Source organism: Hoplias malabaricus, chromosome 3, assembly GCF_029633855.1.
Source record: "Hoplias malabaricus isolate fHopMal1 chromosome 3, fHopMal1.hap1, whole genome shotgun sequence".
NCBI classification, from domain to species: Eukaryota; Metazoa; Chordata; class Actinopteri; order Characiformes; family Erythrinidae; genus Hoplias; species Hoplias malabaricus.
Genome location: NC_089802.1, coordinates 55267099 through 55285086, shown reverse-complemented (window position 1 = coordinate 55285086; position 17988 = coordinate 55267099). Strand labels below are relative to the sequence as shown.

General features: G+C 37.3%; 1 protein-coding gene across 2 annotated transcripts in view; it reads right to left on the bottom strand.

The window, feature by feature from the left end:
* Window positions 1-17988, bottom strand: part of nos1apa (nitric oxide synthase 1 (neuronal) adaptor protein a) — a 108646-nt gene that overhangs the window by 54285 nt on the left and 36373 nt on the right. Inside the window, exons 4-5 of one of the 2 annotated variants that reach the window (XM_066664173.1) lie at window positions 17752-17781; window positions 16299-16357 (exon numbers count right to left, since the gene is read on the bottom strand). In XM_066664173.1, coding sequence (XP_066520270.1) covers window positions 16299-16357; window positions 17752-17781 — 89 coding nt within the window. The remainder of the gene's footprint in view (window positions 1-16298; window positions 16358-17751; window positions 17782-17988) is intronic. The other variant, XM_066664174.1, reaches the window with a different exon arrangement.

Sequence of the window (17988 nt, the reverse complement as noted above, 5' to 3'; positions counted from 1 at the left end):
ATCGGTATAAAGCAATTTCCACAGAGCATTTCCATCAAGTAAATGTGTTGTTTACATTAACACACATTGTGTATCCCCATGGTCTGATAAAAATAAACACTGTTCTGACATTTCAGTCACCTCATCTTCTGATGTCAAGATATGGGATGGACATGTTGTCAAGTCAGAGCAGTGAAAGCCAGCAAGGATGATTAACACATGTTGATTTGGTTGACAGAGAGGTGTCTGGGGAAGATTGTCTGAATATATTGGATATTTGCAGAGGATTTCAGACATTTATTAGGATTTCTTGTCAGTAGCAAGTAAAATCCTACAGGTACCAAATAAAATAAGCCATTTTCAGCATTCAAGTTTAACCATCTAATATTAGTCAGCTTAAAATCTTAAACAACATAGCATCAATTATGCTGTCCCACTGAGTAATAAGGCAAGTGGTGAAGAGCTTTTCATTATTTCAATTTAAAGGACATTATATTCCACTGATGAAACATTAAAATAAGCAATAGCCAAGTGGCTTATATTTTCTTGTTCCCCACCATTTCCCTGTACACTTTGTAAAATGACAAACTTGAGTTTCAAAACAGTTAAATGATAGTTGATCAGTTTGATTAATAACTGCCTTCACACTAATTGTAAATGAACTTCAATCTGCAAGAATTATTTTAAAAGATTCTGTTAATCTGTACATCTCTAATACCTTCCAATAACGACTGAAACAAAAGACATAGAAGAACAGGTCAATAGCAACATTATAACAGTGGAACAAAGGAAATAATCCTACTGGATATTTTCATCATTTTCAACAAAGATATAATGATGTATCAGGTCAAAAAAGGACACCTAACACATTCCTTAAACAGAAATTGGACAGAGAGTGGCAAAACAATCCAACTTCAGTCATTCCTGCAGTAAATTGAGAGACTGCATAGTGAACTACAAGTACAGTACTACACACAGTAAAATGCAATGACAAAAGTCAGTGGTGCCATGCTTGTCAAAAACCATAGTTATATAATTCAACTATTTTGTACCTCTATGGTGTTTATAGTCCTATATAACTTCATGTGCAGTAAAAGCAACATCGAAAGAAAACTGGCCAAACAACCTTGACTTGTATAAGACACCTTCAAAGACGACACATTCACTAGAAATAAATAGACTCAAGTCTTATAGATGTATAATGCTCAGCTGGAATTGACAAAACCAGAGATTTGGCTCCAACCCGAATAAAGCCTCCCTGTGTGGTCAACTGACTTCTCTGCAACATCAGAAACTGTTCACAAAAGAAAACATAAGGCTGTGAAATCGGAAGAACTGAAGCTGACGTAAGAGAGCATCGATGGTCTAAAAGACATTTGAGTTTTAACTTTAGAACCTTTAAACTGTAGTCTGGCCTTGATTCTGAATAGGTCTTTGATTTCTTTTGTGAGGAACTGTCCGGCCTAGGTTTTTCTAACTCAGACATTCTTTACTAGGTGGTTTGGAAGGAGGTTGTTATCAGTAGGGGAGTGACAGAATCATCTGTGCTTTTCATTAGCAAAGTCTATACCACAAGCCACAAAAACAGTCATCCTTTTAAAGCTCATAAATTGGCAGTGCACCAAGGGAGGCCTATATACAAAGTCAAAAGAATACACCCACAAAAATGGTTTGGCAATCTGTATTTTGTTCATCAAGCTCTCCATGGGTTACTCTTCCCACAACATTGTTACTGGATGAACGGTATAGAAATTATTTCTTAACAAAACAAAGACCCTAGAGTGAGCACTTTTTACCACAATATTCCTAACATGTCTAAGTGGACTACATCACAAATTAACACTCCAGAGGAACAGTAAATGCAAAGGATCATCTTTTCTACACACTGCATCCCTACAGGACATTAGCTCCACTTTATCACCCTAAGCAGCAAGGAGCAGCTTGAGCCATAATCACCACTTTTGTCTTTGACTTGATTGCCACTAATTCAATGTGTCCAGTACAAAATAACAGAGAGGGGAGGCTACGAGCAGATTCGGACTCATTGTGGTGAGCTGCCCGGAAGATCACTAATTAAGTGCCTCACCATCACTCCTTTTCACTCCCACTGACACATCTAATGAGCCCTTTTCCTGCCCTCTGTTCTCATGCTCTACCCAAACACACACAACTGTCACAGTCTTCAAATCCTCAAAGCACTCAGTACATTTACTTTTACCATACCTTTGAAACCATGGAGAATACATGAAAAGGCAGGGACCTCACAATGGAATATATACATATATATTAAAATGACATCCTCGTTTCTATAATCCATGAATGATGAAACAAAAATGTGATAATGTCAGGGATATATCCATCAGAGAAATCAGCATGGCCTTATTGTTCATTTGGAGCCAAGCAAAATAGCAGAAGCCAGAGTGCTTCTTAGGGTAAAAACTGATGTTTTTGTAAACAGTTCAAACTGCCCATCATAACAGCTGAAGGTCAGGAGAACTTCAAGCAGCTTTCTGTAATATTTTCACCAATGGTCCTTGAATGTGATAAACTGGAAAATCTGTCCACTTAGCCGTGGCATCCCGATGAGTGTTAGAAAGCAATTCCTCGAGAAATATGCTTCCTATATCTCCGTTTCCTATTGAAATAAAGCAAGAATTTCCTCAGGGAAATAGTCCTCTGCCTCTACTTTATCATTCGCTCTTCAGAGCATCCTAACAATAATAATGCACACAGCCACAGGATCTGTTCCACGATTCATTAACTATGTCCCTGTGTACACTCTCCCATAGCAAATTATTAGCCCCAATGAAAGCTTTTTTGGGCATTTCCAGAATACAGGATGCAACAACACATATTTAATGTCCTTGCTGAGGAAGGATTAAAATGGGAGTGTAGCCACGACAAAGACAAACAGTTGGAGAATGAAATTCACCGTGTTGACAGAAAATCCCACAGGATGCTGTTTAGAAACACTGAGGGTTTCTTCTCCCCTCCCTGTAATTTGAAAATCTGTTTTCCCTGTTCAATCTCGGGTCCTGCTGGATGCAAACAGTGTGTCCAAAACAAGTCATAGGTAATATTTCATGATTTGGCACAGACATGTGACTGGTTTCGCGTCAGCCGTGACGGAACTTTCCATGGTTTGGCATGTGACATTTCTAGACTGAATGTATGTTAAAAGCTAATGCTAAGCTAACACCACTGTTTTAAAAAGCATTACAATGTAGGCTGTTGTGTCCACACCATCTGAAAGACTACATATATTACATTTATTATATGATATTAACTTTTAGCTATACATTCATTGTGTTAAACACGGGGAAAGTCTCATTAGTACGCATAAGTTGATCAGTAGTTTTGCTTGCATTTCTGAATGTTCTTGTCTTAAATTTGCTGATATAATTTTGGACAAAATTATGGTCAAAGTGATTATCATTTTGGGATGTCACTTTATTTTTAATAAGTACCAAGTGAATTTCATTAAACTTCATGTGTATAAAACATGCATGATTCCATATACAGCCATCAGAAATGTCAGGAATTTGATAAATATTATAAGTAATTACAAGTAGTTTATGCTATTAGCAGCAGAGTTCAGCTTTTGGTAAGGATCATTAGACTGTGACCTGGAATTTTGCAGAAACACAAGTGAGGCAGCCAAAGATTCATTTCATATCTCTCTCTAATGTCCTCTGCCCAGAAAGGAACTTGGACTTCTGTAGATCACAACGCTGTGTTTGACTACTCAAAACAAGGTGACTGAAAAGTAACTAAAACATCCCTGACTCACCCAGTCAGCTAAACTGACCCATGTCTTTGCATTAAATGAACATGTATGTGTGACTTATTTATAAACAAGGTTTGACAAAACTCATACACTACAATGAATTTCAACAAGTACTCCTCACTACTAATGTGATGACTACTATTTTTATTCATAGCCACCCTTATTTCAGATTACAAAATCTAATGAAATAAAACCAGCTAACAATGATCGTTAAATAGTATTTTAAAAAATGTATGATATTTTATATGTGTATCAAAGAAATGGGTGCTCATAGTGACCTTGTGAGCATTCAGTTAGAGAAAATGGCAGCACAATACAGTTCAGGATGAACACTTGAATCTTTTTGAAACAGACCCAAGGTTATTGTGAAACTCTGAAAGACACAGAAAGGATGCTGTCATCCCACAAACTCAAAGGAGGTGTGACCATGCACATTACAGTTTTTTGCGCTAGAGGAGGAAATTTAATAGATTTCAGAGCTTAACATAATCAAATAATTACATCCCTTTTAAAGAAATTGACCATTCTTTTGAGGAAATTCCATAAGTCATTGATGTGGGGGGTAAAAAAAAAATCATCGCAAAAGGAGATGATTAAATGGCTGGCTCATTGTTGCTTGAGACTTGGAGCGCAGCCAAGAGTTTTAATATGACGACGCCGTTATAGACTTCTTGTACCACTGGACTGTGAAAAATCTCCCAGCAGTGCATACAGTCCCTCCCTCCCTCTGGAGAGAATGTAGGATTCAAAGGGAGAAATGGGTGGGGGGGGGTGGGGGGGGTGAAGAAAAGCCCTCCCAAAGGTAAGCTAAATCTTTATCGCCTCATGCAAAGTTCGTCCAGACTGCACACTGTGTATCACAGATAAAGCTGCCAGGAGTCACAGCTGAGCTGCATGTTATAGGACACTGCAGTTCTGATCTACAACCACTGTTGTCCAAGCTGTGTGTGAACAATACGTGCAGAAAAGTAGCTGTCATTATTTTACCACTGAGAAATGCTGTGTGTAGGAATGTGCAAACTGTCAAAAATACAATTATTTAATTTCCTGTTACAATGACAATAAAGTACACATTTGTCACAGTTGGAAAAAAGTATTAATGTGAAAATAAACAACTAAATGTAATAATCCTTTTTTTCAGTGTGTTCAGCTTTACCTCTTCCATTTCTTTCATTCAGCTGCTACTATTGACCACTTTTGTCAATGCCCTCATTGTTTAATAAGATGTGATTTGTACCACACTGAGTAAACATTAACGGCAACATGTTAACTTTTGATGACAATCAAACTAAAATCTGCTTCTTCACAATCTAATACAGCAGAACAAACTCCCATTAACCTAGGCAAGCTTTTCTTTTCACAAATTTAAAATGCAAGAAAAAGAGTACAGGGGGGAAAACTTTCAAAGCATGAATCCTAGCACTGGCAGCAATGACCTGGCTCTTTCACACACATTATTATAAAAGGTCAGTGTGTAGCAATTCAAGATTTAATAGGGCTGATGATGCTAAAGATATTGGGAGGGATTAACACTTGTAAAAGTCCACCTCTGTTGTCAAAGAGAGAGAGAGAGAGAGAAGCAAGAGAGAAAAAAAAGAAAGAGAGAGAATGAGAACGAGAGAGAGACAGAAAGAGTAAGATAAAGAGAGAGAGAGAGAGAGAGAGAGAGATTTTAGAATGCTGATAATCTTCCTGTGATTCATTAGAGAGGTGGTACAGTGTTGACCTTATACAGTAGGGAATTAAACCACACTCTGGCATGAAAATAATCTCTACTTAATTACCATGTTTACATGAAGATCAAAGCTGCCACCGCCCATGTTCTGGCTCTCACTGGGTCTTTCACACCCTTTTCCTCATGACCACTAAGTGATCACTAAGCCTCAGAGGGGCGGCAAGAAAAAGAGTCCCAAAGACTGTGCACCATACAGTAATTAATGGACACAAAGCTACAGTAACAGTCTGTTTAAAAAATGTATTGTTTTTGAGATGTCACATTAAACTATGCATAAGCCCATCTGCATAGCATGTAGGTGTTGAGGTCTTTTTTATCCAAGATAAAGTTGTTTAGATTATTAGAGCCAGGATTGCTTTTTAAATTAAAAAAGGTACTGTTGCAAAAGTTACACTGCTACAGGGCATGGTACACTTTCTCATGACCACATCCTCAGAGAGCAGATGCAAGAAAATGTTTAGAATGTGTAGAAATGATCTCAAACAGTTAATAAACCAAATCAGATATCAAGTGGATGTGCAGCTCTGAATCAGAGTGCTTTTCTTCCAAACACCATTAGTTCAAAGAGACAGAAGTTCATAAAACTACCATTACAGGAGTTTGTGGGAGATGACATTTAGAATAAGGCCTCTAGAACTTCACGTTTAGATTTAAGCAAATAGTGCAGTGGACCACTCTAGTGGCCTCTATGCTGAGAGATCTCCCAGGAGCTGGGCACAGGCCCTGAAGGGTTTCATGGGAATACATTTTTAGGTTCAAAACTGAAGTAGTTATAATGTTGTAAAATAAAGCCAGTAGTACTCATGCATAATTGGTCCCTGGATTATAGCCTGTACTGAGCAGAAGAGTCTGTATTAATTCAGATACATTTCTCAGTAGTGTGGTAGCCTCCAAAATTTATTTATCCAAAATATATATTTAACATATATCGTAGGCAATCAAATCTGTTAAGTGACCCATCACTAGGCCCTGTCCTGCTTTGTTACTGCATTCATTTAAATTGTATACATTTCTAAGGAATTTTGCAGTGATGCATTTGAATTTTCAAATAAAAGTAATATGGCTGCCTACAGGGTACCTAGTGAAAGCTTTTCACAATAGACTTTTAAATAAAGCCTCCCACATCAATAATATACCTTCATAAGTAAAATTCCCTGCATTAAAGTGCTCAAACTATTGGTGCAGAATGTTATAGCCAAGCAGCTAATATAGCTGGTAAACTGCCTCATTGTTGTGTTATGTGATTATTAACTAAGAGTTGAAAGTTTTTGGGTTTTTTTTGTTCAGAACATTCGATCTGCTGAAGAGCTGTTAAATGTTTGCAAGTGCTCAAACGCATTTAAATTCTAAACTACCAAAATAGTTCATTAATATTTTATTATTGGCCAGGAACATAATTAGCCTGGACTTTTGATAGTATATTCCAAAACAGTAACTATGAGACACTGCAAAGTGCTTTTACATAAATAACACTGATATCCAGGCAGTTTAATAGTGCCAAAAATATAAAAGCTAGAGGCAAATGTCAAGAGAGTACATCCAAGAGACAGGCCTCTTTGAATAGTGATCTATGTGGAAGATAAGAAAACAAAACATGATTTTTCCTGTACAGCCTCAGAGTTACTGTATTGAGCTCAAATTATATCACATTTAAATAATAATACATTTCCAAAGACGTTGCATGTATAGGTCAGAGGCAATATAGAAGGAAGAGGAATTATTATAATTATTTTACCTGGATCTAAACAATTCTATAATATTTTAAGTATGTAAAACTGGGATAAATTAAAGCAGTTACTAAAAACTGCTGAATTGTTTAAATTTATTAGACTAGAACGTGTTCATAATGCATGACTAACAAATTAATAATCAATAGTATGTCTAAGTTTGCTTTTTTTCCCCACAGTGTAATTAAGAGAAATGTCATTTGAAGGCACCTAGTTCCAACAGCATGGAGACTGTTTTGATTTGCTACAATTTCCCAGAGAAATAAGAAACGTTAAGGCATGCCATTAAGCCATGAGCTGTCTATGTTTCTAGCTCTATATTTGTGCATGTGAAAGACAGACAGACAGAGAGAGAGAGAGAGAGAGAGAGAGAGAGAGAGAGAGAGAAAAAGAAAGAGTAGGTCACAGATTCTACATATTTTCTCGAAGATCAAAGGGTGTCAGAGGCAAACTGACTGTGACTCTGCTTTGTATGCATTTTATGTAATCCCCAATTCTCCATTTTAAGGTTAAATAAAGCAAACCAAATCCGTACAGCATGCAGAGAAGGTATTTCCTCATGAGGGCAACCCTGCGGCATAAGACGTATAGAGAATATAGTCACGCAATAACCTTAAAAACATCATTGATCATGGCCCATGGGCAGACTAAAGCACACCTGTAATTTATCATCCCAGGATTATGGGCTTTCCTGCTGGTGCCTGCAGTAATTTATTCCTCCTCCTGCAGCTGATGGCTAGGTTAAGTATTTCCACTGATGAGGTCTGCAGAGAATGTGAGCGAGAGAATGGGGCAAATGGCTGCACCTACATGACACTTTTTAAGGAACAGGTGGGCATTAGCAATCTGCTGTATGCTCCTGAGTGAGGCATTAGTAAACACATCATCCAGCAAACAGAGAATATCCCTACGGCTCCCAACAAACTGCAGCTCCATGCCACAGGCCATCTGTGGCAGTGGGTCTCAGAAGTTTTCGACGTTGAGATTAGGGCTCTCCTCCAAGCACTATGAACTCATTCTCCAGTGCAACAATGTTTGAGAGGCACAACACACCTCAAAGGAAGTGTGTGCAACTTTCGCCCTCAGGAAGAGTGACAAGCAATGTAGATAGCTCCATGCCGCAGGTTTGTCACTGGGCTTGCACTACACCAGTGCTCAAGTTTAAAGGTGTAGGGCCATGGTATTTAATATTTTGTGTTTAAACTTACCCTCAGTGTCAGTGTTCCTTCATTCATTCATTTTCTATAACGACCTGATCACATTGCAGTGGCTCTAGAGCCTACCTGAGATTATTGTGCATGAGGCAAAAACACACCCTGGACTGGGCACCAGGGCACTGATGAACCCTTAGTACTACTATTGCCAAATGCATTGTAAAGCCCTGAATAAAATACCTGGCATGTTACTTAGCTACTACTATAATCAGTAGTGATGGTCATAGCATTCTAAAATATATGGCTAGAATTTAGGACCCAGGTTAGCATGTAATAGCTTGTAAGCATCAACAGGATACTACTCATAAAACACACGATGATCTGCTTCTCCTGTATACACAAACATGTGAGCACATGAGCATGCGCACACACAGACACCCTTGAGCAAGGACAGGCAAGCTTTTCATATTTTAATGGGGACCTGGAGCTTATATGTTGCCTGGGAGATGAACTATACTAGACTTGCTTAGAGCTTATGTATTTGCCTATACTATAGTGCCATGCTAAAAAGACTGTTAACCACTGGTAAATAAAATGTATCCAGTGGACTATTACACTTTAGTGGTTACAATAGTCCTTTCAACGATTTCTAATTAGTAAACATTTCCTCTGCCTTTAATTTTAACTTTAACAAGAACTAGACACTGAATTAAATACAATAATACTAGCATTTACTTCACTAACCTTTTTTATTTATTTGTATAGCCAACAGTCTACTGCTGATTTCAGAGTAAAGAAAGTGACCATTCAATCAAATATAATGTAGAACACAAATATATACACTAGCCGTTACAAAGTTAACACATTAAAAATGCATTAATGCAATAAAACTAACTGCATTTATTTTTCCATTATTCATGCATTTACATAGTTGGAAAAAACATACCAACTAAACAAAAACAAAACAGTGCTTGTTAACTTTGAGTGCTACATTTATACTATTATTTAAATGGTACATTTTGTGTGTCTTATCTCTGACACAAGCCTATCCAAGATGCACCCATTTTCCAGCTAATTTCACATTATTGCACAATCCTCATGCGATTAAAAAATACAATCATGCTACATGGAGCACTGCATGGAACTGCTGCTATAGATGCTCAAAGCATCTATAAAGTTTAGTAAAGAAACTGTGTAGGAGTAAATAGCTCCAGCTTGGGCCAATCAAAAAAAATTATGTAAACTGTCAAAGTTAATGGCTGAGAGCTGGGCTCCAGAGTTATTGAGTAATGATGCTTTCTGATGGGGCTAAGCTGGTCCACCATTTTAACTATAAATAAATTAACTGATATGAATTTGTGCTACACACTGTCCACATAAAACCTAATCCACACACATGAAAAACCTCAAAATTGAATGGCCTTGTGTAGTCTGTCACAATAGAATAAGAGAAAATTTATCAGGTGAACTATTGCATATCTGACACGTATAAATAGTCATGCGGCATATTTCAGGTGGACTGTATTGTGTACCTGACACAAACAAAAATCTGTCTCTGTCCTCTGTCATGGGTTCAGAAAAGTACCTCAAGGCCAGGGCTTGAACTGTTAGATTCCACTGCTGGTCATCTCTACTCCTTGCCCCCACACAGTCTCAACTGACTGCGCTGCAGTTGGCATGTGGAAGGATTTATTGTAGTACAAATGTTCTTCGATATCTTTATGGCTATGTTGCTGCATGGTGTCAAGGCCAAGATGAGAATTGTGATTAATATCAATGACAACATGGTAGTTCTCTAATTTTTCAAAAAACCTGTCAAAATTCCCCTGACCCTCCAGGCTACTGCACTCTCAGGCCTAGTGATCCTACAAATATAACACCCATACAGTGATACAGGAATAGGCATTTGATTTATTGTACCAACCATCCCTTCTAAACGGTACATTTCAAAATTATTCTTCACATTTATAGGCAGAATAGAGGAGTCTGTGTTCCCTGTGAAACAAGGATACACTACAATAACAAATAAATAAATGTAAATAACATAACAGTGAAAATCAATGTATACAAAGCAATGTACAACTGTCATGGCAGCAAAAGTCTGTGATTTCCAAATGCACAAAAATTAATTTTCTGGCTGCTGTCTTAATGCTCCCTTGCTTGTGCTTAGCACAGAATAATGAAGTGCTTTTTTTTTACCACAATCACAACTGAGAATAGAGCAATTTACACAAGTTTCATTATAGTCCACATTAACAGTTAAAGTATTTTTTCTGCATGGATAATAAATTATGAATGATTTTCTGTAATATTCATTTTTACAGAAGTCACTGTAATGCTATTTACAAGGTAACAATCTGTTTAAGAAAGCCAGAAATATAAAAACGTTTGTGTAGTGGTAACAGCACTTCCTGTATGTGGAGGATATTCTCCAAGTCAGTGGTATAAACTTATTTTAGCATTGTCGTAATGAACAAAACCACAAAGCGCACTTGATTTTAAACTGAGATCTGAGGCGGTGGAAGCAGTGTGGATCTGATGCATGGTGGCACTAGGATAAGGATCACTTTATTTTATACATTTGAGATGATTCATCAAATGTGTCATGCCTCAGGAGTACATCACTATCGCAAATGTTGTGCTCAGCATTCTCATCATTTGATGCTGTATTTTTTTTTTTTATAAAGGATTTTCATTCACTTCAACAGCCCTGTGTGAAGTGGTGAGGAGCAATATTGCTGTGCGTGTGTGTGTTTATATAAATTGCACAGTGGCAACAACATCTTTGTTTCGATTGTCTTTCACAGAGGTGTCTGAAGCCACCTTGAATGTTTGGGTTTCTGTTTGGCTAATCCAGAGATTTAAACCCCAACCACAGATTCTCATTATCTGAGCTTTGTAAGACACAGTGGGTAAACACCACCAAGTGCTCTACTCAGCTTCATGATTAAAGTTGTCTGGAATCTTTTGTTCTCTATCAAATTTGGTACCAAAACTGTAATATCTTGGCAAATAAGGACTAAGAGGGGCATAATATACTTCAGACATTAAAACAGCTGGTAAAATACAATAACACTGCATATAGCTACACTTATCTGCTAAATTGGTTTTCCCAATTAATCATACCATAAAAACAAGGAAAAATATTAGTGGATTTATATGAGGCCATTTTGTATCAATGGTGAAAAAACACATCTAATGCGCACCTTCTCATAAGGCTATCAGGATTTGCATAATCAAAGCAGTAAAGGTCCAGAGCTAATTGCTTTCCACTTTTCCTAATCATTACAAAGAAGCAGACCACCATTACATACCTGGGCATTTATTAAAATGTTCTGCCATTACCACACATCAGGCACTCAGGCATTTGTTTATCAGACCTAAGTAGGTCTGGCCTAGAGTTACTGATCTCAAACCCCCTAAATTAGCCACAAATAAGCAGGTGTCAGATTAAAGAGTCCTAAAACATTGAAGGTCTGGGGGTCCCTGCTGTCTTTTGGGGCAGTCAGCGATGTTTCATACATAAACTTGGGAATAAAAATAAGTTTTAAGTCGTCATTAAATCCACCCATCAAGTGAAACTGCCTCAACCGCAAACACCTGCCACCAGCTCCAGGAGGTGGAGATGAGCATATGCTTCTTTCCAAGACACACAAGGACAACCACTTTTTCTCAAACATTTGATGCAGGCTGTTGTGTTCTTATGCCAGTGTGTTTGAATATTTTCATATTATCAGCCTAAATAATACTGACATCATTAACTTCATAATAAACAATTCCTCTAAGAGAATTTCCATTTTGCAATTTACACAAATATATTAATAATACACAATGGAATTATTTCCTAACTACAATGTACTGAAAATGTTATCATTCATTACAATGTGATTGGCTGAGGAGTGCCAATATAGTTTACAGCCATGTGGTTCTGACAACGTGTGGAATCCAAATGGAGGGCAGGAAGAGAATGGATGAGACTGTGCAAGGAGCCTATACTGTGTTAGTTTAGTTAATACAAGAGAAACTTACAAACAAATACATATGTACAAGCCTGTGGATTAACTGGGTGATGCTTATGTTATGGAGAGTGTACAGAACTGTAAGAACTGCTGCTATCAAGTCAGTAATAAAATAATTGTCTTCTCCTGATGTATTGCAACTCAAGAACAGTACAGTAATGAAAGCTTCCAAATATATTGACATATCGAGTCTGCTAAAAAATGAGTTTATAGCAGACTGGTCAACAATGCGCTCCACAATGACTGCCGTGGGGTTCTCTTTTATTGTCCTTTGGATTAACCGAGCAACAAAAACAGTCAGAGCCACGATGCCTCTTTGCATTAACGTAGGTTCTTTTCATCATCCATGGACACCCACAGAATTGAGAAAAATAAAATATTAATTCTTCATAGACCGCACAATCATAGCTTTCTAATCCACCTTAAATGGTGCAGCAGGTACAAAGCATCAGCTGCACCATTTAAGATGGAATGGGACACTGGTAAAATAAACGCTGATTTCAGTCTCATGCGGCAGTGAGAACTGAGTATTGTGTTCTACAAAGCTATATTGCTGCTGTATCTGTGCTGGTGATAGATTTAAAACATCTACAAGAAACAAAATTCAAACAAGAAATTTCTGAAAAGAAGCTGCCTCAGTCTCATCCTGACCACAGGCGGTGGCTTATTAGCTGTTTTTCAATCATATTCTTGCACCATTCTACCTCATGAGCAGCAGCTTTTGGTACTTCATACATGTTCCTTGTGATTTATTGGAAATGATTGTTTGTGACGGTAGACGACGCAAAACACAGGCTTTATTAGAGCATCTTAGTTTATAAAATCACAACCTGCTCTCCATCTTCAGTTTACACTGTGTAATGACATCATCTGCAAACAACCTATGTTGCACGATAATGGCACTCTGGTCGAAGCTCTTGTAGTATCATGCCACAAAACACAAGTAACCTAGCAACAAAGGTGGCACTTACAAAACAGCAGTGGGATGTAAAGAACAAAAGGGGGGGGGGGGGGGTTGACTCAATGCCAATTAACCCCCCCCCCTTTTTTTCCAATCCAAAAATCCTTCTTCAATCCAATATATCATGTTTTATACTCATTCATTAAAATTAGGTTCATATAGGATTACTGAAACCACCATGATGTAACTGATTTATGAACATCTAGATCCCTCTAAAGTATCAGAGACCATAGGATAGGTACAAGTTTAAATAGCTGTAATTATAATATTTCAAAGCAATCAACAACAGGAACATGGCTGTAAGTGAGATCTCATTGTCTAAAATATTCCTACAAGGCAAGTGATACCAGATTTTTTACACTAAATAGTGGCAACATTTTTTTAAGAAAATTTATGTAACCACATACACAGGTCAATGTGCTATAGAACTATTGTAAATCAATGCATTTATTAAAAGACTAATGACCAAAAATGTGCATTCAACTTAACCACCTAGAGCTTCCTGGAGCTATTTGAAGCCTGCATGATTCATGTGACCACCAAGCATTTTGGACCTCCACTAACACAACTCTCTTCTTTACACTGCTCTGGAGATGCCTAGACTTTGAAATCTGTTTTAGTTTCCATTCCTGCACCTTATTTTGAACAGAGTAAAGAGTTATGAGGCAGTTTATCCGATCTGGAATTGTAAAAGAAGGAAATGGCATTTTTAATACATTTTAAAAAATCAAGCAGGGAGATTCTACGTGTGTGGTTTCTGTGACTGTTAAACTCGATTCAAGGTGTGTCTTTTTTATTCCTCCGCTGCTATTGTTCACCAGCTCAGCAGAATGGCTCTGGAGCCATACTCCAAAATAATATTTTTTACTTAATCAGAGAGCGCTTCATTTACATGTGTATCATATCACTATGATTTGAACCCCACTCTAAACAATGAATAAACCATGACATTTTATTGACTCTGTCATTTTATCTTTGCCTCTGTCCTGATTTAAAGCGAGAGCAACTCAGAAAATCGCAGCCTTCGTTCCTACCAAATCTGGCGCAAACACAGACCAGATCACTAGAGAGGATTAATTTTTAAAAAATCCTGAAAGGAACCCGTTCAAGATCCAGAGTTTTTTTTTTTAATGCAAAAAAGAAATGTGTGACTGAATGGAAGCATTCTTATTTCAAAACCTAATTAAATGACAAAATTGAACAGTGGTATAATCATAACAACACACAAGGTTCGTGCTATAACTCAAGTTAGTCACACTTGCCTCGAGGCACACAGGCATGTACGTGAACAGTTATGTTCATGACGCAGATGGTTTTTAATGAGAAAGCATGGCCAAATTGCAAATATATTTCTAGCTTCAGACTGTTTGTAGCCGAATATTCAGGGCCAGCTAGGGTTACTAAATGCATGGATTTCTGCACTAGTACTATATTCAGTTCTGAAACATATCTAGCTTAAGCCCCACACACACACACACACAGTCCTGTGTCAATCACATTAATAAAATCCAAAAGGGGTGTGGAGAGGTAAAAAAAAAATTCACACAATTCTTATCTGGATGAATATGAATTTGGCTAATTAGAAAAGAGTAAAGTAGAAATGTTCCTCAGTTCAGCTGGAGCAGAAGGTCAGGCCTGCCCACGCCCCATTCGCACATGCCACCACAGTTAACATGGACACATGGCCCTGAAGGACCATTCAGTCACAGTTCATTCACACCTGCTACAGACAGGATGAAGCCTGGGAGCTGATGTCTTGTTTGTGGAAGGATTTGAGCTTATGATCCATCACTGTGTCACATCCCTGAACCACTGACCATGGCACTAAAATTATAAGTCTATACCGTCTTAGTCCCCCACAGAGAAAGCGTACATAAATTCCTTATAATTACCTTATATCAAAAATTAAAAACTTATTGCAGTGTTCATACCCAGACTAGGGCTGTCCTGAATACCATTTTTTGGGCTACGGCCGGGATATTCGACAAATATTTAAATACTCGGAGAGTGGGATGGTGTATATTGTTGTCATTAACAAAATCCACTTCCAACCCCTGCTTTAATGTCCCTCTCTCCAGGCTGCACTGTGGCTCAGAGCACGGCTTCACTCGCTACGCTCTCTAACCTGCTAACTAGCTCGCTAACTAAGGACACAGAGTATACACAATTTAACCAGTTTGAGTGGAGGTGCTCTAATTTCAGGAACAAAGCTGACAAAATGAACTGAGGCGTCACCTCGCTTCGTTGTAAGTGTGCTATTTTAGCATCTTAGGCTGTTTTATATGACTGACTTTTAGGATTCATTTGCACAAAGACTTATGTTGATGAGCCTGAATATGGGTGGAGTTGGGAGAGCACTGTTTTTACTGCTGGAGCCTAAATACGGTGGAGTGTTGCCTTTATTAATAATCACATTTAAGCAAAAATACCCGAATCTCAAAATTATAAACCGAATACCTATCCCACGAACAATTATCCGAACCCAAACCCTTCACTGCTTTATTACTGTATGTAAATAATTTGTCATTATTCTCTTTTGTAAAGCATACTTTCACAAAGAAAGATCTTAATACATTAATATAAATACTACATTGCCCAATCAAACTTGGTTGCTGGGTCATTCTCCATCATTGTTTGTACAAATAGATATCTTAACGTAAAACCTTAACAGGTAGATGTCTTCATATATACAGTATTTATAAACTGACTCCCTATTTTCAAGTTTTTCTTTTTTTAATGCTTTGACAAAAATATAGCTGCCATTAACAGTGTCAAAATGTCTTTTTTTTAAATAAATAAATAAAAGTAAAAAGTCTGGAATGCAAATCAGCAGATGTTCTGAGTGGAAGACAGTCAAGCCACAGAAGGAGAAAGGTAGAATTCCACCCGCTATTAACACTGAAGTGCAACTGTAATCTCAGTGATGGAGGACTTACCTGTAAATGGGATCCTGCATTACCATCATCTTGCTCTCATCCCAGGTCCATTCTTTTTTCTACAGGGAAAAAGAAAAGATTACAAAGACTAATGCAGTCATTCCTCTTCAGTGGGGAAGGAGAGCAAAAGATTTGAGCGACTGATACAGTAGTTATAACTTCCAATAATGTCACTTTAAGTGAGGTACAATGTCAGAGGCACAAGTGCAGAAATCATTTCAGAATGGAGATGCCCGTCCCAAGAGTGAGATTTTATGGTCAGTCAGAGACTATTATGAACTAATGGCTTTTAGACAAATCACCTGCTGTCAGTTGTGAGATCTTTATACAATTATGAAAATACAAAGATGAAAAATACATACACACAAAATTCTATATATGTTTATATGTACATGTTGAAAAAATAAGCAAAAAAAAAGTAATAATAAATAAATTACAAATGTGCCAAAATATTTGCACAGGCCATATATGTCCCTAGTGTGGTATACAGTAATTGCATTAATATGTGATTTGCAATAACTGTGATTTGCAATAACTGTGATTTGCATACGTCTGCAAAGAAATACAATACAGACTTTAATATCAATATTAATTATAGGACACAAAACAAGATACAAAAACAGTAAAAATGGATGCACAGATTAAAAAACCCTATAATATTTATACAATACTTTTATAATTAGTGGAAATGTAAAATCCTCAACACACCATACTACACTATTTTAACACCTGTGATTTTACAAAATAATAATAATAAAAATGTAAAATATATATATATATATATATGCATGTAACAGTGCCCATTAAATGTGGAGATCTGTTTGGAACTAAAGGGTGGGCCATGTATATGGATACACCTCAATAAAAATGGGAATGGTTGGTGATATTAACTTCCTGTTGGTGGCACATTAGTATATGGGAGGGGGAAACTTTTCAAGATGGGTGGTGACCATGGCGGCCATTTTGAAGTCGGCCATTTGGGATCCAACTTATGTTTTTTCAATGGGAAGATGGTCATGTGACACATCAAACGTATTGGGAATTTCACAAGAAAAACAATAGTGTGCAAAAACAATAGGTTTTAACATAACTTTATTCTTTCATGAGTTATTTACAAGTTTCTAACCACTTATAAAATGTGTTCAAAGTGCTGCCCATTGTGTTGGATTGTCAATGCAACCCTCTTTTCCCACTCTTCACACACTGATAGCAACACCACAGGAGAAATGCTAGCACAGGCTTTAGCATTTAGCCAGTTGGATCCAAAATGGCCGACTTCAACATAGCCGCCATGGTCACCACCCATCTTGAAAAGTTTCCCCCCTCCCATATACTAATGTGCCACAAACAGGAAGTTAATATCACCAACCATTCCCGTTTTATTAAGGTGTATCCATACACATGGCCCACCCTGTACAAATTTATGGCTAAAAGAATAGAATTATATACCTGCCTTGTAATGTTTTTCTCTTCTCAAAGTCTGCTGAACAGAAGTGTAATAGATTACAGTCTGTCCAAACTTCTTCATTTTTTCTTTTCATTGCTATAAAGAAGAATTACACCAATTCTGCAAAATATCTGCATAAGTTAATATTAACTAAAGTCATTCAGCATGATCTGATTTGAAATTCTATTACAGCACCCTGTATATTTCCACTAATGGTGCATTGAAAAATCATACATTTTAAGC